Source organism: Oncorhynchus tshawytscha, linkage group LG22 (assembly GCF_018296145.1).
Source record: "Oncorhynchus tshawytscha isolate Ot180627B linkage group LG22, Otsh_v2.0, whole genome shotgun sequence".
Lineage (NCBI taxonomy): Eukaryota > Metazoa > Chordata > Actinopteri > Salmoniformes > Salmonidae > Oncorhynchus > Oncorhynchus tshawytscha.
The window spans coordinates 27,646,731-27,668,746 of record NC_056450.1 but is presented as its reverse complement, the minus strand read 5'-3'; the positions used below and the strand labels follow the sequence as shown (position 1 = coordinate 27,668,746).

Sequence of the window (22,016 nt, the reverse complement as noted above, 5' to 3'; positions counted from 1 at the left end):
CCTCTGGACGCACATCCTTTCTCCTGCCAGACACAGAGTTGTGCAGCAAAGGATGCTGGGATAGTGGAGGTGAAATAGACACAGAGACTTTGTGAACCAGGACCAACATATGCCTCCCACTTAGACATACCTGAGGAAAGGAGGGAGGGATAGAGAGAGAGAGAGATGAAGAGAGAGAGAGAGAGAAGGAGAGAGAGAGAGAAGGCGAGAGAGAGAGAAGGCGAGAGAGAGAGAGAAGGCGAGAGAGAGAGAAGGCGAGAGAGAGAGAGAAGGCGAGAGAGAGAGAAGGCGAGAGAGAGAGAGAAGGCGAGAGGGAGAGAGAGAGAGAAGGCGAGAGTGAGAGAGAGAGGGAGAGAGAGTGAGAAGAAAGAGGGAGAGATTATGTTTATGATATGAACAATATCAAGTGCAGTACTTCTATCACTGTGGTCTTGTGGTCTCTCACCTGATTGGAATGGACAGTGGACATCATGGCTGCCTCTGAAGGAAAACTACAGAGAAGAGAGGGAGAGAGAGAGGGAGAGAGAGAGATCAGTGACTGAAATCCACAGGTGTCATGTATCTAACTGTTGATACTAGACATACACTGAGTGTACAAAACATTAGGAACACCTTCCTAATGCTGAGTTGCACCCATTTTACCCTCAGAACATCCTCAATTCGTTGGGGCATGGACTCGAGAAGGTGTCAAAAGCATTCCACAGAAATGCTGGCCCATGTGGACTCCAGTACTTCCCACAGTTGCGTTCAAAGACACTTGAATCTTTTGTCTTGCTGATTCCCCCTCTGAACGGCACACATACACAATCCATGTCTCAGTTGTCTCAAAGCTATAAATCCTTCTTTAACCTGTCTCCTCCCCTTCATCTTTAACCTGTCTCCTCCCCTTCATCTTTAACCTGTCTCCTCCCCTTCCCCCTCTGAACGGCACACATACACTATCCATGTCTCAGTTGTCTCAAAGCTTTAAAATCCTTCTTTAACCTGTCTCCTCCCCTTCATCTTTAACCTGTCTCCTCCCCTTCATCTTTAACCTGTCTCCTCCCCTGCATCTTTAACCTGTCTCCTCCCCTTCCCCTCTGAACGGCACACATACACTATCCATGTCTCAGTTGTCTCAAAGCTTTAAAATCCTTCTTTAACCTGTCTCCTCCCCTTCATCTTTAACCTGTCTCCTCCCCTTCCCCTCTGAACGGCACACATACACTATCCATGTCTCCAGTTGTCTCAAAGCTTTAAAATCCTTCTTTAACCTGTCTCCCCCTTCATCTTTAACCTGTCTCCTCCCCTTCCCCTCTGAACGGCACACATACACTATCCATGTCTCAGTTGTCTCAAAGCTTTAAAATCCTTCTTTTGTCTCCTCCTTCATCTTTAACCTGTCTCCTCCCCTTCATCTTTAACCTGTCTCCTCCCCTTCCCCTGCATCCCTGTCTCCTCCCCTTCCCCCTCTGAACGGCACACATACACAATCCATGTCTCAAAGCTTTAAAATCCTTCTTTAACCTGTCTCCCCCTTCATCTTTAACCTGTCTCCTCCCCTTCCCCTCTGAACGGCACACATACACTATCCATGTCTCAGTTGTCTCAAAGCTTTAAAATCCTTCTTTAAATCTTTAACCTGTCTCCTCCTTCATCTTTAACCTGTCTCCTCCCCTTCATCTTTAACCTGTCTCCTCCCCTTCATCTTTAACCTGCATCTTTAACCTGTCTCCTCCCCTTCATCTTTAACCTGTCTCCTCCCCTGCATCTTTAACCCTCCCCTTCATCTTTAACCTGTCTCCCCTTCATCCCTGTCTCCTCCTTCATCTTTAACCTGTCTCCTCCCCTTCATCTTTAACCTGTCTCCTCCTTCATCTTTAACCTGTCTCCTCCTTCCCCTCTGAACGGCACACATACACTATCCATGTCTCAGTTGTCTCAAAGCTTTAAAATCCTTCTTTAACCTGTCTCCTCCCCTTCATCTTTAACCTGTCTCCTCCCCTTCCCCCTCTGAACGGCACACATACACTATCCATGTCTCAGTTGTCTCAAAGCTTTAAAATCCTTCTTTAACCTGTCTCCTCCCCTTCATCTTTAACCTGTCTCTCCCCTGCATCTTTAACCTGTCTCCTCCCCTTCCCCCTCTGAACGGCACACATACACTATCCATGTCTCAGTTGTCTCAAAGCTTTAAAATCCTTCTTTAACCTGTCTCCTCCCCTTCATCTTTAACCTGTCTCCTCCCCTTCCCCTCTGAACGGCACACATACACTATCCATGTCTCAGTTGTCTCAAAGCTTTAAAATCCTTCTTTAACCTCCCCCTTCATCTTTAACCTGTCTCCTCCCCCTTCCCCCTCTGAACGGCACACATACACTATCCATGTCTCAGTTGTCTCAAAGCTTTAAAATCCTTCTTTAACCTGTCTCCTCCCCTTCATCTTTAACCTGTCTCCTCCCCTTCATCTTTAACCTGTCTTCATCTTTAACCTGTCTCCTCCCCTTCCCCTCTGAACGGCACACATACACAATCCATGTCTCAAAGCTTTAAAATCCTTCTTTAACCTGTCTCCCCCTTCATCTTTAACCTGTCTCCTCCCCTTCCCCCTCTGAACGGCACACATACACTATCCATGTCTCAGTTGTCTCAAAGCTTTAAAATCCTTCTTTAACCTGTCTCCTCCCCTTCATCTTTAACCTGTCTCCCCCTTCATCTTTAACCTGTCTCCTCCCCTTCATCTTTAACCTGTCTCCTCCCCTTCATCTTTAACCTGTCTCCTCCCCTTCCCCCTCTGAACGGCACACACACACTATCCATGTCTCAGTTGTCTCAAAGCTTTAAAATCCTTCTTTAACCTGTCTCCTCCCCTTCATCTTTAACCTGTCTCCTCCCCTTCATCTTTAACCTGTCTCCTCCCCTTCATCTTTAACCTGTCTCCTCCCCTTCCCCATCTGAACGGCACACATACACAATCCATGTCTCAAAGCTTTAAAATCCTTCTTTAACCTGTCTCCTCCCCTTCATCTTTAACCTGTCTCCTCCCCTTCATCTTTAACCTTCCCCCTCTGAACCCCTTCATGTCTCTTTAAAACCTGTCTTTAACCCTCCCCTTCATCTTTAACCTGTCTCCTCCCCTTCCCCTCTGAACGGCACACATACACTATCCATGTCTCAGTTGTCTCAAAGCTTTAAAATCCTTCTTTAACCTGTCTCCTCCCCTTCATCTTTAACCTGTCTCCTCCCCTTCCCCTCTGAACGGCACACATACACAATCCATGTCTCAGTTGTCTCAAAGCTTTAAAATCCTTCTTTAACCTGTCTCCTCCCCTTCATCTTTAACCTGTCTCCCCCCTTCATCTTTAACCTGTCTCCTCCCCTTCATCTTTAACCTGTCTCCTCCCCTTCATCTTTAACCTGTCTCCTCCCCTTCCCCCTCTGAACGGCACACATACACTATCCATGTCTCAGTTGTCTCAAAGCTTTAAAATCCTTCTTTAACCTGTCTCCTCCTTCATCTTTAACCTGTCTCCTCCCCTTCATCTTTAACCTGTCTCCTCCCCTTCATCTTTAACCTGTCTCCCCTTCCCCCTCTGAACGGCACACACACACTATCCATGTCTCAGTTGTCTCAAAGCTTTAAAATCCTTCTTTAACCTGTCTCCTCCCCTGCATCTTTAACCTGTCTCCTCCCCTTCATCTTTAACCTGTCTCCTCCCCTTCATCTTTAACCTGTCTCCTCCTTCCCCCTCTGAACGGCACACACACACTATCCATGTCTCAGTTGTCTCAAAGCTTTAAAATCCTTCTTTAACCTGTCTCTTCCCCTGCATCTTTAACCTGTCTCCCCTCATCTTTAACCTGTCTCCCCATTCATCTTTAACCTGTCTCCTCCCCTTCCCCCTCTGAACGGCACACACACACTATCCATGTCTCAGTTGTCTCAAAGCTTTAAAATCCTTCTTTAACCTGTCTCCTCCCCTTCATCTTTAACCTGTCTCCTCCCCTTCATCTTTAACCTGTCTCCTCCCCTTCCCCATCTGAACGGCACACATACACAATCCATGTCTCAAAGCTTTAAAATCTTTAACCTGTCTCCCCCTTCATCTTTAACCTGTCCCCCTTCATCTTTAACCTGTCTCCCCCCTTCATCTTTAACCTGTCTCCCCCTGCATCTTTAACCTGTCTCCCCCCTTCATCTTTAACCTGTCTCCCCCCTTCATCTTTAACCTGTCTCCCCCTTCATCTTTAACCTGTCTCCCCTTCATCTTTAACCTGTCTCCCCCTTCATCTTTAACCTGTCTCCCCTTCATCTTTAACCTGTCTCCCCTTCATCTTTAACCTGTCTCCCCCCTTCATCTTTAACCTGTCTCCCCCTTCATCTTTAACCTGTCTCCCCTTCATCTTTGTCTCCCCCTTCACCTTTAACCTGGTCTCCCCCCTTCATCTTTAACCCGTCTCCCCTTCATCTTTAACCCGTCTCCCCTTCATCTTTAATCCACCTTTGTCTCTTTAACCCGTCTCCCCCTTCACCTTTAACCCGTCCCCCTTCATCTTTAAGTCTCCCCCTTCATCTTTAACCTGTCTCCCCCCTGCATCTTTAACCGTCTCCCCCTCATCTTTAACCTGTCTCCCCCTTCATCTTTCTCTCCCCTTCATCTTTAACCTGTCTCCCCCCTTCATCTTTAACCTGTCTCCCCCTGCATCTTTAACCCGTCTCCCCCTTCATCTTTAACCTGTCTCCCCCTGCATCTTTAACCCGTCTCCCCCTGCATCTTTAACCCGTCTCCCCCTGCATCTTTAACCCGTCTCCCCTGGCATCTTTAACCCGTCTCCCCCTTCATCTTTAACCCGTCTCCCCTTCACCTTTGTCCCCCCCTTCACCTTTAACCCTCTCCCCCTTCACCTTTAACCCGTCTCCCCCTTCACCTTTAACCCGTCTCCCCCTTCATCTTTAACCCGTCTCCCCCTTCATCTTTAACCCGTCTCCCCTTCATCTTTAACCCGTCTCCCCCCTTCATCTTTAACCCGTCTCCCCCTTCATCTTTGTCTCCCCCTTCATCTTTAACCCGCCTCCCCCTGCATCTTTAACCCGCCTCCCCCTGCATCTTTAACCCGTCTCCCCCTTCATCTTTAACCCGTCTCCCCCTGCATCTTTAACCCGTCTCCCCCTGCATCTTTAACCTGTCTCCCCCTTCATCTTTAACCTGTCTCCCCTTCATCTTTAACCTGTCTCCCCTGCATCTTTAACCTGTCTCCCCCTTCATCTTTAACCTGTCTCCCCTCATCTTTAACCTGTCTCCCCTGCATCTTTAACCTGTCTCCCCCTGCATCTTTAACCTGTCTCCCCCTTCATCTTTAACCTGTCTCCCCTTCATCTTTAACCTGTCTCCCCCTTCACCTTTGTCTCCCCCTTCACCTTTAACATCTTTGTCTCCCCTTCATCTTTAACCCGTCCCCCCTTCATCTTTAACCCGTCTCCCCTTCATCTTTAACCTGTCTCCCCCTTCATCTTTAACCCGTCTCCCCCCTTCATCTTTAACCTGTCATCTTTAACCCCTTCATCTTTAACCTGTCTCCCCCTTCATCTTTAACATCTTTGTCTCCCCCTTCATCTTTAACCCGCCTCCCCTTCATCTTTAACCCGCCTCCCCCTCATCTTTAACTGTCTCCCCCCTTCATCTTTAACCTGTCTCCCTTCATCTTTAACTCCCCCTGCATCTTTAACCTGTCTCCCCTTCATCTTTAACCTGTCTCCCCCTTCATCTTTAACCTGTCTCCCCCCTGCATCTTTAACCTGTCTCCCCTTCATCTTTAACCCTTCATCTTTAACCTGTCTCTGCATCTTTAACCTGTCTCATCTTTAACCTGTCTCCTCCCCTGCATCTTTAACCTGTCTCCCCCTTCATCTTTAACCTGTCTCCCCCTTCATCTTTAACCTGTCTCCCCCCTTCATCTTTAACCTGTCTCCCCTTCATCTTTAACCTGTCTCCCCTTCATCTTTAACCTGTCTCCCCCTTCATCTTTAACCTGTCTCCCCCTTCATCTTTAACCTGTCTCCCCCTTCATCTTTAACCTGTCTCCCCCTTCATCTTTAACCTGTCTCCTCCCCTTCATCTTTAACCTGTCTCCTCCCCTTCATCTACTCTGATTGAAGTGGATTTAAAAGGTGATCAATAAGGGATCATGTCTTTCACCTGGATTCAACTGGTCAGTTTATGTCATGGAAAGAGTATGACATAGTGTATATTGCTCAATGTGAGCAAGACAAAGGAGCTGATCGTGGACTACAGGAAAAGGCGGGCCGAACAGGCCCCCATTAACATCGACGGGGCTGTAATGGAGCGGGTTGAGAGCTTCAAGTTCCTTGGTGTCCACATCACCAACAAACTATCATGGTTGATACACACCAAGACAGAATTGAAGAGGATACGACAACACCTTTTCCTCCTCAGGAGACTGAAAAGATTTGTCTTGGGTCCCCAGATCCTCAAAGTTCTACAGCTGCACCATCGATGGCATTCTGACCAGTTGCATCACCGCCTGGTATGGCAACTGCTCGGCATCTGACCATAAGGCGCTACAGAGGGTAGTGCGTACGACCCAGTATATCACTGGGGCCAAGATTCCTGCCATCCAGAACTATACCAAGAGGCTTCTAAACAGCTTCTACCCCCAAACCATAAGACTATTTACATTGCCTGCCTGCCTGCCTGCCCCCCCCCACTCACTTTACACCACTGCATGGCAAACAGTACCAGAGCGCCAAGTCTAGGACCGAAAGGCACCTTAACAGCTTCTACCCCCAAACCATAAGACTGCTGAACAATTAATGAAATACCCACCGATTATTTACATTGACCCCCCCCATTTGTTTTTTTACACTGCTGCTACTCACTATTTATTATCTATGCATAGTCACTTCACCGCTACCTATATGTACAAATTACCTCGACTAACCTGTACTCCTGCACATTGACTCGGAACTGGTACCCCCTGTATGTAGCCTCATTAATGTTATTTTATTGTGTTACTGTTAATTATTTTTTACTTTAGTTAATTTGATACATATTTTCTTAACTCTTTCTTCAACTGCACTGTTGGTTAAGCATTTCAAGGTAAGGTTGTTGCATTCGGCCCATGTGACAAATAACATTGATTTTATTGGCTTATACACTCTTACCTGCACACACATCTGAGGGTGTTTATCCACAGCAGAAACATTATATTTCTGTCAAGGATAGAGGGAAGATATCAGCAGCAGCATCATCATCAGCATCTTCATCATCACCATCATCATCATCAACACTCACCAGATTTCCCTTCTCCTCCATGTCCTCCAGTGTGGAGTTTAGGATGGGAGTGCATTGTGGTGTGCTTCTCTGGTGTCGCCAGCAGAGGGAGGCAGAGGGCTTCAGGTAAGCAGCAGGACACAGGGCACTCCAGGCCATGCTTGAGCCCAACTCACCATACAGAGTCACATTACTGGAGCGCCACACGTCTCTGCCCCCTGGTGGTCAAATACAGACAGTGCACTGTTACTGATAGTGTGAGGACTGCATGTTCTGCTGGTTTGTCTGTGACTCATTAATAATTGCTCCAGCAGAAAGCCCCTGCTATCCCCAGGTCTGATTCACTGGAAAATACACAGGTAACAACACACATAGAAACTGAAGCTAATCATCAGCTACGGCATCTCAAACAGGTCTAAGAGACAAACAATACATGAAAAATCAGAGGTGTACTCAATAAGAAATAAGTATTTAAAGAGCAGCAGTAAAATAACAATAGTGAGACTATATACAGGGGGCACCAATACAGAGTCAATGTGCAGGGGGGGGTGCAAATAGTCTCATGGCTTGGGGGTAGAAGCTGTTTAGAAGCCTCTTGGACCTAGACGTGGTGCTCCGGTACCGCTTGCCGTGCAGTAGCAGAGAGAACAGACTATGACTAGGGTGGCTGGAGTCTTTGACAATTTTTAGGGCCTTCCTCTGACACCACCTGGTATAGAGGTCCTGGATGGCAGGAACCTTTGCCCCAGTGATGTATTGGGCCATTCGCACTAACCTCTGTAGTGCCTTGCGGTCGGAGGCCGAGCAGTTGCTATACCAGGCAGTTATGCAACCGGTCAGGATGCTCTTGATGGTGCAGCTGTATAATCTTTTGAGGATCTGAGGACCCATGCCAAATCTTTTCAGTCTCCTGAGGGGGAATAGGTTTTGTTGTGCCCTCTTAACGACTGCCTTAGTGTGCTTGGACCATGATAGTTTGTTGGTGATGTGGACACCAAGAAACTTGAAGCTCTCAACCTGCTCCACTGCAGCCCCGTCGATGAGAATGGGAGCATGTTCGGTCCTCTTTTTCCTGTAGTCCACAATCATCTCCTTTGTCTTGATCTCATTGAGGTGTTGTTATGGCACCACACGGCCAGGTCGCTGACGTCCTCCCTATAGTCTGTCTCGACGTTGTCGGTGAACACTGTTGTGTCATTGCCAAACTTAATGATGGTGTTGGAGTTGTGCCTGGCCGTGCAGTCATGAGTGAAGAGGGAGTACAGGAGGGGACTGAGCACACACCCCTGAGGGGCCACTGTGTTGAGGATCAGCGTGGTGGATGTGTTGTTACCTACCCTCACCACCTTGGGGCGGCCCATCCGGAAGTCCAGGATCCAGTTGCAGAGGGAGGTGTTTAGTTCCAGAGTCCTTAGCTTAGTGGTGAGCTTTGAGGGCACTATGATTTTGAACACTGAGCTGTAGTCAATGAATAGCATTCTCACCTAGGTGTTCCTTTTGTCCAGGTGGGAAAGGGCTGTGTTGAGTGCAATAGAGATTGCATCATCTGTGGATCTGTTGGGCGGTATGCAAATTGGAGTGGGTCTAGGGTTTCTGGGATAATGGTGTTGATGTGAGCCATGACCAGCCTTTCAAAGCATTTCATGGCTACAGACACGAGTGCTACGGGTCGGTAGTAGTTTAGGCAGGTTACCTTAGTGTTCTTGGGCACAGGCACTATGGTGGTCTGCTTAAAACATGTTGGTATTACAGACTCGGATAGGGAGAGGTTCAAAATGTCAGTGAAGATGTTACATGCCCCAGCTTCTGCATTGTTGTGGGTTTGTATGTGTTTATGCGTGTATTTCAGGAAATGGCTTCCTGGATTCCCCCAAGCAGCTGATTGGTCAGCCCCATGGCAGATTGGAACTCTGATCCCGCCCTCTCGTTAGGGGATACAGTTGTCACCAATTACAAACTCCTTAAAAGCCAGTGTTCCTTTGTTAGGAGAGAGATCTTCTTTGATGTCCTGTGTTGGTTGTTGTGCAGACAGTTTTTGGAAAGTATTTTGTAGCTGGTCCTGCTGAGGTATGTTTATGTCAAAAAGACTGTGTTTTGATTATTAACATTATATTTTGTTTCATTTGTTCTATGGGGAGAAGGTGAAGGCACCTTGAGAGTGCTTAGGCAAGAGGCCTGTGGGCATACATATACCCGTAGTGTGTACTCTGTCTAGCGCGCCAGGTGGTGTTAAGTTTAGGTAAGTAGTTGGTAGGCAGGTAAGGTATTAGAGGGGACTCAACTTTTACTTTCTTTGCTTTGGTTCCGTCCAGTCCCTTTTCCCCACATTACCGTGTTAAGGAAATAAATTCCCAGTAAACTGTAATATTCTCTGCCTCTGTCATCCTTCCCGTACCTACAATCACATACCTCTTTCACTCCACGGGGAGTTGCGTGTAGCAGGGTGTTGCGCTCCCTCCAAGAGGCGTGCATAAAAGAAGCCATTTGCCAGTTGGTCAGTGCATGCTCGCAGTACACGTACTGGTAATCCGCCTGTCCCTGCGGCCTTGTGAATGTCTTACCAGACGCCGGTGTAGCGTATAACCAGACAGCTGTATGTTGATAGTGTCGTCGTTCAGCCACGACTCCATGAAGCGTAAGATATTACAGTTTTGAATGTACCGTTGGCAGTTCAATCTTCCTGCACGTTTGCTAGCAGAATGGAAGTGGGGGTTTATTAGATCACCAACGAATTCACAGAAGGCAGACCGCCCTCCGGACCCTTTCTCCACCTCCTCTTCATTCAAATCACAGGGATCTGGGCCTGTTCCTGAGAAAGCAGTATATCGTTCGCGACAGGCTCATTAATGGAAAAAAGGATTCTGCCAGTCTGTGGTGAGTAATCGCAGTCCTGATGTCCAGAAATGATTTCGGTCATAAGAGACGGTAGCGGCAACATTATGTACAAAATAAGTTACAAACGACGCAAATAAACTAACAAAAAACACAATCGGTTGGGGGCACGTAAAACGTCTGCCTTCTTCCGGCACCATTTTTAGATTAGATACTCACCATCTAATGAGCCATTCACAAACGGGCAAACTGTGGTTCGCCTTGCGTCTAGGTGTGTGTAATATACCTGCAGGCATATGTACAGACAGACAGGCAGAGAGACATGCAAGGACACAAACATGAGACATACTGTAGTTTTAGCCATGCAGTACTGTCACTGTCTATTGCACATTATCTGATAGTTAACTCATTGTGATATGTCACTGAGTGAGACCTTACCTGTACACAGACACAGGGTAGCAGGTAGGGGAAACTGAGAGTCACTGACCGATTCTGATTGGTGTCAATCTGGAGAGAACAACAGAATATTCATTAACAGATTATCAACCTACACTACCGGTCAAAAGTTTTAGAACACCTACTCATTCAAAGGTTTTTCTTTATTTTTTACTATTTTCTATATGGTTGAATAAAAGACAAAACTATGAAATAACACACAGAAACGAAGCGGTCTTCTGGTCAGACTCCGGAGACGGGCACACCGTGCACCACTCCCTAGCATTCTTCTTGCCAATGTCCAGTCTCTTGACAACAAGGTTGATGAAATCCGAGCAAGGGTAGCATTCCAGAGGGACATCAGAGACTGTAACGTTCTATGCTTCACGGAAACATGGCTAACTGGAGAGACGCTATCCGAAGCGGTGCAGCCAGCGGGTTTCTCCACGCATCGCGCCGACAGAAACAAACATCTTTCTGGTAAGAAGAGGGGCGGGGGCGTATGCCTTATGACTAACGTGACATGGTGTGATGAAAGAAACATACAGGAACTCAAATCCTTCTGTTCACCTGATTTTAGAATTCCTCACAATCAAATGTAGACCGCATTATCTACCAAGAGAATTCTCTTCGATTATAATCACAGCCGTATATATCCCCCCCAAGCAGACACATCGATGGCTCTGAACGAACTTTATTTAACTCTCTGCAAACTGGAAACGATTTATCCGGAGGCTGCATTCATTGTAGCTGGGGATTTTAACAAGGCTAATCTGAAAACAAGACTCCCTAAATTTTATCAGCATATCGATTGCGCAACCAGGGGTGGAAAGACCCTGGATCATTGTTACTCTAACTTCCGCGACGCATATAAGGCCCTGCCCCGCCCTCCTTTCGGAAAAGCTGACCACGACTCCATTTTGTTGATCCCTGCCTACAGACAGAAACTAAAACAAGAGGCTCTCACGCTGAGGTCTGTCCAACGCTGGTCCGACCAAGCTGACTCCACACTCCAAGACTGCTTCCATCACGTGGACTGGGAGATGTTTCGTATTGCGTCAGACAACAACATTGACGAATACGCTGATTCGGTGTGCGAGTTCATTAGAACGTGCGTTGAAGATGTCGTTCCCATAGCAACGATTAAAACATTCCCTAACCAGAAACTGTGGATTGATGGCAGCATTCATGTGAAACTGAAGGCGCGAACCACTGCTTTTAATCAGGGCAAGGTGTCTGGTAACATGACTGAATACAAACAGTGCAGCTATTCCCTCCGCAAGGCTATCAAACAAGCTAAGCGCCAGTACAGAGACAAAGTAGAATCTCAATTCAACGGCTCAGACACGAGGCATGTGGCAGGGTCTACAGTCAATCACGGACTACAGGAAGAAACCCAGCCCAGTCACGGACCAGGATGTCTTGCTCCCAGGCAGACTAAATAACTTTTTTGCCCGCTTTGAGGACAATACAGTGCCACTGACACGGCCTGCAACTAAAACATGCGGTCTCTCCTTCACTGCAGCCGAAGTGAGTAAGACATTTAAACGTGTTAACCCTCGCAAGGCTGCAGGCCCAGACGGCATCCCCCGCCGCGCCCTCAGAGCATGCGCAGACCAGCTGGCCGGTGTGTTTACGGACATATTCAATCAATCCCTATACCAGTCTGCTGTTCCCACATGCTTCAAGAGGGCCACCATTGTTCCTGTTCCCAAGAAAGCTAAGGTAACTGAGCTAAACGACTACCGCCCCGTAGCACTCACATCCGTCATCATGAAGTGCTTTGAGAGACTAGTCAAGGACCATATCACCTCCACCCTACCTGACACCCTAGACCCACTCCAATTTGCTTACCGCCCAATAGGTCCACAGACGATGCAATCTCAACCACACTGCACACTGCCCTAACCCATCTGGACAAGAGGAATACCTATGTGAGAATGCTGTTCATCGACTACAGCTCGGCATTCAACACCATAGTACCCTCCAAGCTCGTCATCAAGCTCGAGACCCTGGGTCTCGACCCAGCCCTGTGCAACTGGGTACTGGACTTCCTGACGGGCCGCCCCCAGGTGGTGAGGGTAGGCAACAACATCTCCTCCCCGCTGATCCTCAACACTGGGGCCCCACAAGGGTGCGTTCTGAGCCCTCTCCTGTACTCCCTGTTCACCCACGACTGCGTGGCCACGCACGCCTCCAACTCAATCATCAAGTTTGCGGACGACACAACAGTGGTAGGCTTGATTACCAACAACGACGAGACGGCCTACAGGGAGGAGGTGAGGGCCCTCGGAGTGTGGTGTCAGGAAAATAACCTCACACTCAACGTCAACAAAACTAAGGAGATGATTGTGGACTTCAGGAAACAGCAGAGGGAACACCCCCCCATCCACATCGATGGAACAGTAGTGGAGAGGGTAGCAAGTTTTAAGTTCCTCGGCATACACATCACAGACAAACTGAATTGGTCCACTCACACAGACAGCATCGTGAGGAAGGCGCAGCAGCGCCTCTTCAACCTCAGGAGGCTGAAGAAATTCGGCTTGTCACCAAAAGCACTCACAAACTTCTACAGATGCACAATCGAGAGCATCCTGGCGGGCTGTATCACCGCCTGGTATGGCAACTGCACCGCCCTCAACCGTAAGGCTCTCCAGAGGGTAGTGAGGTCTGCACAACGCATCACCGGGGCAAACTACCTGCCCTCCAGGACACCCACACCACCCGATGCTACAGGAAGGCCATAAAGATCATCAAGGACATCAACCACCCGAGCCACTGCCTGTTCACCCCGCTGTCATCCAGAAGGCGAGGTCAGTACAGGTGCATCAAAGCTGGGACCGAGAGACTGAAAAACAGCTTCTATCTCAAGGCCATCAGACTGTTAAACAGCCACCACTAACATTGAGTGGCTACTGCCAACACACTGTCAATGACACTGACTCTACTCCAGCCACTTTAATAATGGGAATTGATGGGAAATGATGTAAATATATCACTAGCCACTTTAAACAATGCTACCTTATATAATGTTACTTACCCTACATTATTCATCTCATATGCATACGTAGATACTGTACTCTATCATCGACTGCATCCTTATGTAATACATGTATCACTAGCCACTTTAACTATGCCACTTGGTTTACATACTCATCTCATATGTATATACTGTACTCTATCATCTACTGTATCTTGCCTATGCTGCTCTGTACCATCACTCATTCATATATCCTTATGTACATATTCTTTATCCCCTTACACTGTTTATAAGACAGTTTTTTGGAATTGTTAGTTAGATTACTTGTTCGTTATTACTGCATTGTCGGAACTAGAAGCACAAGCATTTCGCTACACTCGCATTAACATCTGCTAACCATGTGTATGTGACAAATAAAATTTGATTTGATTTATAACCAAAAAAGTGTTAAAACAAATCAAAATATATTTCATATGAGATTATTCAAATTGCCAAGAGTGTGCAAAGCAAATGGTGGCTGTCTTTCAACCAGCTTCACCTGGAAAGCTTTTCCAACAATCTTGAAGGAGTTCCCACATATGCTGAGCACTTGTAGGCTGATTTTTCTTCACTCTGTGGTCCGACTCATCCCAAAACCATCTCAATTTGGATGAGATCGGGGAATTATGGAAGCCAGGTCATCTGACGCAGCACTCCATCACTCTCCTCTTGGTCAAATAGACCTTACACAGCCTGGAGGTGTGTTGGGTCATTGTCCTGTTGAAAAACAAATGATAGTCCCACTAAGCCCAAACCAGATGGGATGGCGTATCGCTGCAGAATGTTCTGGTAGCCATGATGGTGAAGTGTGCCTTAAACTAAATAAATCACAGACAGTGTCACCAGCAAAGCACCCCCACACCATAACACCTCCTCCTCAATGCTTTAAGGTGGGAAATATACATGCAGAGATCATCTGTTTATCCACACCGTGTCTCAGAAAGACATGATGATTGGAAACAAAAATCTCCAATTTGGACTCCAGACCAAAGGACAAATTTCCACCAGTATAATGTCCATTGCTCGTGCTTCTTGGCCCAAGTAGGTCTCTTCTTCTTATTGGTTTCTTTGCATCAATTTGACCACGAAGGCATGATTCACACAGTCTCGTCTGAACAGTTGATGTTGATGTGTCTGTTACTTAAACTCTATGAAGCATTTATTTGGGCTGCAATTTCTGAAGCTGGTAACTCTAATGAACTTATCCTCTGCATCAGAGGTAACTCTGGGTCTTCCATTCCTGTGGCGGTCCCCATGAGAGCCAGCTTCATCAAAGGGCTTGATGGTTTTTGCGACTGCACTTGAGGAAACTTTCAAAGTTCTTAAAATGTTCCATATTGACTGACCTTCATGTCTTTAAAGTAATGATGGACTGTCATTTCTCTTTGCTTATTTAAGTTGTTCTTGCCATAATATCGAGTGGCGCCGCCATCTAAGGCACTGAAACTCAGTACTAGAGGCGTCACTACAGACACCCTGGTTCGAATCCAGGTTGTATCACAACTGGCCATGATTGGGAGTCCCATAGGGTGGCGCACAAAAGGCCCAGTGTTGTCAAGGTTTGGCCAGTGTAGGCCGTCATTGTAAATAAGAATTTGTTCTTAACTGACTTGCCTAGTTAAATAAAGGTTCAATTAAAAATATATATTTTACCAAATAGGGATATCTTCCGTTTACCACCCCTACCTTGTCACAACACAACTGATTGTCTCAAACCCATCAAGAAGAAAGAAATTCCACAAATGAACTTTTAACAAGGCACACTTGTTAATTTAAATGCATCCCAGGTGACTACCTCATGAAGCTGGTTGAGAATGCCAAGAGTGTGCAAAGCTGTCATCAAGGCAAAGGGTGGCTATTTGAAGAATCTCAAAGATAAAATATATTTTGATTTTGGTTACTACATGAGTCCATGTGTTATTTAATAGTTTATGTCTTCACTACTATTCTACAATGTAAAAAATAGTAAAAATAAAGAAAATCTCATGAATGAGTAGGTGTTCTAAAATGTTTGACAGGTAGTGTATTTTATAAACAACATTCATCTTTTTAAAACACCTCTATACACGCACGCACCCACACACACAATACACACATGCAAAATAGCTTACAGTAGAAAGAGCAGAAAGGTTGGAGCATTCTGCATCTGTGTGTCTGTAGCACAACCTGGTGTATACATCAGATGAGAGAGCCGGTTGGTATATGTGGTCTCCAGTTGCTACTGTTACATTGAGGGATCGAGCCAGCTCATCCACAGACAGATCAAACTCTGGTACTGGATCTGAATCTGCATCACCTCAGACAGAGTCATAGTATGATTAGTATTGTGATGTCATTCTCATCACATCACAGGTGAGGGATGGGGATAAGTGATGGAGGTGAAAGGTGAGATTAGTACCTGGACAGATGTCCTTGTGTACGATGTACCTGTGCTGTCTCTGTGGTTTAGAGGACAAAGACACATACACCTCTCGCCCTGCGTCAGCAGGGAAACAGTCATACACCAACTCCCACTGGAAGGCAGCAGAGACACACACAGCAACATGATCAGAAGCTCACTTTCATCATTCTACTGTGTGTGTGTGTGTGTGTGTGTGTGTGTGTGTGTGTGTGTGTGTGTGTATCTGTGCATGCATGTATGAAAATATCAGATCTTACCACAATCATGTGGCCAATGTCATGGGGATGTAAGCGCTTAATGTTGGTCTTTCCTACTATGATGGATCGAAACGGGTCACTCCACTTAAAATAAAAATGAATAAAGTGAATTTATTTTATCCATCTATCTTATCCTTTTTAACTGAAAGGGAGAGGGGTTCCTTTTCAAGAAATGTTACCTGTAAAGTGTCATTATTGACTCCATTTTTTATCGAGATGGTTCTGCGAGTTGTAGTTGACAGCTCCAGGTATTTAATGGTCAGTGTCCCAGTGAAGTCTAGAGGAACACAGAGGACAGATTAAAGACTTGTGGCAGTAAAGGTAGAACGAGAGAAAGAGAGGAAGTCAGGTTAAGGAAGAAATATATAGACTGAAACAAACACAAGGCCAGAGAAAGGGAGACTGAGACTTTAAATAAAAGGAGGATGGGATGGAGGAAAGTTTTAAGGGGATGAGGATGGTGCGGAGAGACAGAGATTGGTTGTGGATGGGAAACAGTCTTACCTGCCGCTTTCATTCTGACATGTACATGGACACAGGCAAAACAGGAGCCTTGTGATGGAGAGAACCCGAGAGTGGACAGACTCAGCTGAGGAAGACTCTCAGGGTTCCAGTTGGAACCTACAGAAAAAAAGACAGAAACACAGAACATACGGACACTCAAAACAATATATGCAGTAAAATAAGTATACAAGTGAAGTCTGAAAATGCCAAATAAATGGTTCCTCTTCATATTGTGTACAAAATTAGTTATCCCATAGAGACCATGGACTGAAGTAACACTTACCATTTTGGTATTGAATCTATTGTGGAGAAATGGAGGAAGAAAAAGAGACTGGGTTAGTGAAGTGAATCTTGATGCAGGACAGGTTCACATAGGCTAATCAATTTCCAATACAGTATTTCCATTATATACAGTCTGAGTATAATGTCTCTTTTGCATATTAGTTACATTATGTCCATGGTGGTGGGCCCCAAAGATGGTATGAATTAGTCCCTTACCTCGGTGACAGTTAGTCTGGCGCGTGTTATCTCCTCAGTGGCACACAGGAGCTGCAGCAGGCACAACAGGAGCAGGAGCACAGCAAGTGCAGGTCCATTCCCGCGACTCATAATCATGACTAGCTTACTCACAACAGAGGCACATGTAAAAAGTCACGGCGTATCCAATGATGCTTGAACAACTTTGGCCCTAGGGACAAAAAAACGCAAAGGCACAAAAAAAAAAGCAGAACGACAGACCACACTCAATACGTTTAGCCTTACTTGAATATTAAAATCAACGAAATGAAATCCAAGAAAACGGAAACGTAGCCTACATGATAAGTTCCAGTGCTATGTTGTTTTGTCTGTTCCCAATAAGAACGGTAAAAAAAATGACTCAATAATTGTTCCATGCGTATCAAGTTGTGCATTGAGTGAGTGAGTGAGTGGGTAGTTTAGTACAGCTCCACCTTTCCAGCTGCCTCAGACAATGTGTACTCGTTTGACATTTATTTTTACGAACAATGAGGAAATAACAGTCAGGCTATGCTAAGAAATACTTATTTTTTAACGTTACATCCAGAAGGAAACGTGTATTGGCAAACATTGCAGTCCCCCTTGCACAGTCACTGACAGCTCTGTTAATCATAAATACCGCATCTTTTCTGAAACAGACCTTGGTTTAAATTATATTTAGGGTAATTCAGTAACTTTCTACGACATTTGGAAGTAAGGGTGTGTTCGTAAATCACGCAGGAGTGCCAGAGCGTGCTCAGAGAGCGCTCTAGGCGTTAGTAAATTCAGAGTGTTTCGGCTCTCGGAGAGTTCAGAGCGCACACTGGACGCTCTGGCGGAGGATTACGGTTGATCCGAGTGTTCTGACCTCACAACTGGCAATCAAGCACCCAAGCTAACTGACCAAAGTTGGCTAGCTTGCTAGCTACTTCCATAAACAAATGAGAGACCACCTCTCTCTGACCATTTTACTCGCCCTATCAGAGCTGGTTAAAGCTGTTTTCATGTTCTCTAGAACGTCGGTGACTGTAACTGTGCTGCTGGCAACAATTTAATTACGTTTTTTTGTGCCTACGTTTACTGAAACTAGGTCATATCCAACAAGAGTGTTGCACGGTTGTAAATTCTTCAGTTATTCTGCGCTCTTGCACACATCACATCAACACCATTATCCCAGAAACCCTAGACCCACTCCAATTTGCATACCGCCCAAACAGATCCACAGATGATGCAATCTCTATTGCACTCCACACTGCCCTTTCCCACCTGGACAAAAGGAACACTTATGTGAGAATGTTATTCATTGACTACAGCTCATTGACTACAGTTTAGCGTTCAACACCATAGTGCCCTCAAATCTCATCACTAAACTAAGGATCCTGAGACTAAACACCTCCCTCTGCAACTGGACTTCCTGACGGGCCGCCCCCCATTTCACTTTAAGTTATACACCTGTTGTATTCGGCGCACATGACAAATAAACTTTGATTTGATTTGAGACTAGATTGCTCTGAAATCGGAGTAGATGGCCAGAGTGAATTTACCAACGCACCCTAAATATTAGAATATTTTTCATTTCATTTGAAGTATGTGGAAATAGAAATATTTTCTCATGCATTTTTAATTTTTTTTTAACCTTTATTTAACTAGGCAAGTCAGTTAAGAACAAATTCTTATTTTCAATGACGGCCTAGGAACAGTGGGTTAACTGCCTGTTCAGGGGCAGAACGACAGATTTCAACCTGGTCTGTTTGGTTATGGTATTTGACAATGTTTGTAAAGAAGTATTTGAAAATAGTTTCAGATAGTTTGCTGTTTATAGAAAATCATTTGATAACATTTCAACCCATGCCTGCAGCCGCCTCTGGTTAGGCTCATGTGTTGTTTTCCAATTAAGCAATAAGGTACGAGGAGGTGTGGAATATGACCAATATCAAATCAAATTTTATTGGTCACATACACATATTTAGCAGATGTTTGCAGGTGTAGCGAAATGGTTGTGTTCCTAGCTCCAACAGTGCAGTTTAATCTAACAATTGACAACAATACACAAATCTAAAAGTAAAAGAATGGAATCAAGAAATATATTGAAACAAATATTAGGATAAGCAATGTCGGAGTGGCATTGACTAAAATACAGTAGAATATAATATAATTGTCACAACTTCTGACGAAGTTGGCTCCCCTGCCTGTTCGGGCGGTGCTCGGTGGTCATCGTCACTGGCCTACTAGCCGCCACCAATCCCTTTTTCGTTGTCTGTTTGTTTTGTCTTATTGGTTTCACCTGTATCCTGTTGTATGTGCTTGATGGGCTTCCTTATTTAAAGTACGCGTACCCGCTCTTGTTTAGTGTGGGATTGAATTTCTGTTACGTGTGTGCGTTAGGTAGAGGTGTTCGTGTTCTGGACTTGGCACCCTATGTTTTGGGTGGTCCATATTATTGTCCGTGCCCTGTGTTGTGGGCTTGTTATTTTGTGCCACATTAAAGTGCACCTTTTCCCTGTGGAACTCTCTGCGCCTGATTCCTTCCTCACCCACCTAGTCCCGCGTGACAATAATATAATACAGTAAATACATATGAGATGAGTAAAGCAGTATGTAAACATTAAAGTGACTAGTGTTCCATTATTAAAGTGGTCAGTGATTCCATGTCTATGTATAGCAGCCTCTAAGGTGTAGGGTTGAGTAACCGGGTGATAGCCGGCTAGTGATGACTATTTAACAGTTTGATGGCCTTGAGATAGAAGCTGTTTTTCAGTCTCTCGGTCCCAGCTTAGATGCTCCTGTACTGTCCTCGCCTTCCGAATGATCGCGGGGTGAACAGGCCGTGGCTCGGGTGGTTTATGTCCTTCATTATGTGTTTGGCCTTCCTGTGACATCGGGTGCTGTAGGTGTCCTGGAGGACAGGTAGTGTGCCCCCGGTGATGCATTGGGCAGACGGCACCACCCTCTGGAGAGCCCTGCGGTTGCGGGCAGTGCAGTTACCGTACCATGCGGTGATACAGCCCGACAGGATGCTCTCCCTTGGTTCTCTATGGTGTTGTAGGTCAGGGCGTGACTAGGGGGGGTTCTAGTCGCTGTATTTCTATGTTTGGGTTTGAGTATGGTTCCCAATTAGAGGCATCTTTGTCTCTAATTGGGGATCACACTTAAGGTGCCCCTGTTTCCACCTGTATTTGTGGGATATTGTTTTGTGTATGTGCATGTAGCACCACGTAGGTCACGTTTCGTTGTTTGTTTATTGTTTTGCTGAAGTTTCACTTCAAATAAAGATGTGGAACTCGAATCACGCTGTGCCTTGGTCCGTCTATCATAACAACCGTGAAAGAACAAAAGGACTTGAGTTTCTGTAAGTTATCACAATCACACCACGAGTAGTTAATCATGAAACATACACCCCTGCCTTTCTTCTTCCCGGAGAGTTCTTTATTCTTGTCTACGCAATGAACTGAGAACCCAGCTGGCTGTATGAGCAAAGACAGTATATCCCGAGAGAGCCATGATTCCGTGAAACAGAGTATGTTACTGTCCCTGATGTCTCTCTGGGAGGAGATCCTCGTCCTGAGCTCGTCTACTTTATTGGCCAAAGACTGAACATTAGCGAGTAATATACTTGGAAGCCTTGGATGGTGTGCACGCCTCCTGAGTCAGACTAGAAGTCCACTCCGAATACCTCTTCTCCGCCGGCAGCATCTTGGAGCAGCCTCTGGGATCAAATCAAATCAAATGTATTTATATAGCCCTTCGTACATCAGCTGATATCTCAAAGTGCTGTACAGAAACCCAGCCTAAAACCCCAAACAGCAAGCAATGCAGGTGTAGAAGCACGGGGGCTAGGAAAAACTCCCTAGAAAGGCCAAAACCTAGGAAGAAACCTAGAGAGGAACCAGGCTATGTGGGGTGGCCAGTCCTCTTCTGGCTGTGTCGGGTGGAGATTATAACAGAACATGGCCAAGATGTTCAAATGTTCATAAATGACCAGCATGGTCAAATAATAATAATCACAGGCAGAACAGTTGAAACTGGAGCAGCAGCACGGCCAGGTGGACTGGGGACAGCAAGTCGGAATAAGTTCAGTTGCCCTGGTGGGTACGAACAAAGGATCCAATTCTGGAAAGTCGTATTCCTGGTCGTAATGCTGATGAGCTACTGCCACTCTAATATTCAAAAGTTATTTTGGGCTGTATGTAATAACAAAAAAACTGTGCTAATAATGTAAGAAATGTCATGACGTTCGTCTGGGGGTAGGTTTATGACAGTCATAAATACCTCTTCCCCCCTTTTTCCTCTCTCTACCCTACTGATGTTACATTTGCAAAACCCTTGGTTAACATAGAGATTCTGGGAACATCAGGAGGTGGGGGGAAATTAACTATATTCTGGTAATGCGACCAATTGAACATATGCGGTGGTACTTAATGAATACGATGTCAGTTCGGTTGTCATCTGAGACATTCTCATCAATGATAAGATGACAAACTCTACAGTGGAAAGTCTACACAGAGTTTTTGGATTCACATGGAATTGTTGTTCAATTTAAATGTTTGAATATGAAATTTTTCGTGATGGGATGAAATGTGATTTTAGCTTCTAAAATGTGAGATTTGGGTTTTCATAAGATAGGGCTCTGCTCAATCAGTGGCCCGCCCCTGTGAAAGGACATGGGCTATAAAACTTTTCAAACACGCCCTTCTCTCCCTTCCTACAGTGGGGAGAACAAGTATTTGATACACTGCCGATTTTGCAGGTTGTCCTACTTACAAAGCATGTAGAGGTCTGTAATTTTTATCATAGGTACACTT

At 45.6% G+C, this 22,016-nt stretch overlaps 1 protein-coding gene across 3 annotated transcripts in view; it reads right to left on the bottom strand.

Annotated features, from left to right (window-relative positions):
• The window catches only part of LOC112221320 (interleukin-17 receptor C), a 23,831-nt gene extending 5,409 nt beyond the window's left edge, over positions 1 to 18,422 (bottom strand). The window contains exons 1-13 of one of the 3 annotated variants that reach the window (XM_042304008.1): positions 17,218 to 18,422; positions 17,003 to 17,018; positions 16,720 to 16,836; positions 16,395 to 16,492; positions 16,216 to 16,299; positions 15,956 to 16,070; positions 15,669 to 15,853; positions 10,542 to 10,610; positions 10,323 to 10,389; positions 7,293 to 7,489; positions 7,163 to 7,210; positions 446 to 491; positions 1 to 130 (exon numbers count right to left, since the gene is read on the bottom strand). The exon at positions 1 to 130 is cut by the window's left edge and continues 22 nt beyond it. In XM_042304008.1, coding sequence (XP_042159942.1) covers positions 1 to 130; positions 446 to 491; positions 7,163 to 7,210; positions 7,293 to 7,489; positions 10,323 to 10,389; positions 10,542 to 10,610; positions 15,669 to 15,853; positions 15,956 to 16,070; positions 16,216 to 16,299; positions 16,395 to 16,492; positions 16,720 to 16,836; positions 17,003 to 17,018; positions 17,218 to 17,334 — 1,289 coding nt within the window. In that variant the 5' untranslated portion in view covers positions 17,335 to 18,422. The remainder of the gene's footprint in view (positions 131 to 445; positions 492 to 7,162; positions 7,211 to 7,292; positions 7,490 to 10,322; positions 10,390 to 10,541; positions 10,611 to 15,668; positions 15,854 to 15,955; positions 16,071 to 16,215; positions 16,300 to 16,394; positions 16,493 to 16,719; positions 16,837 to 17,002; positions 17,019 to 17,217) is intronic. The other 2 variants (XM_042304010.1, XM_042304009.1) reach the window with 2 other exon arrangements.
• Between the last annotated feature and the right edge of the window lie 3,594 nt (positions 18,423 to 22,016).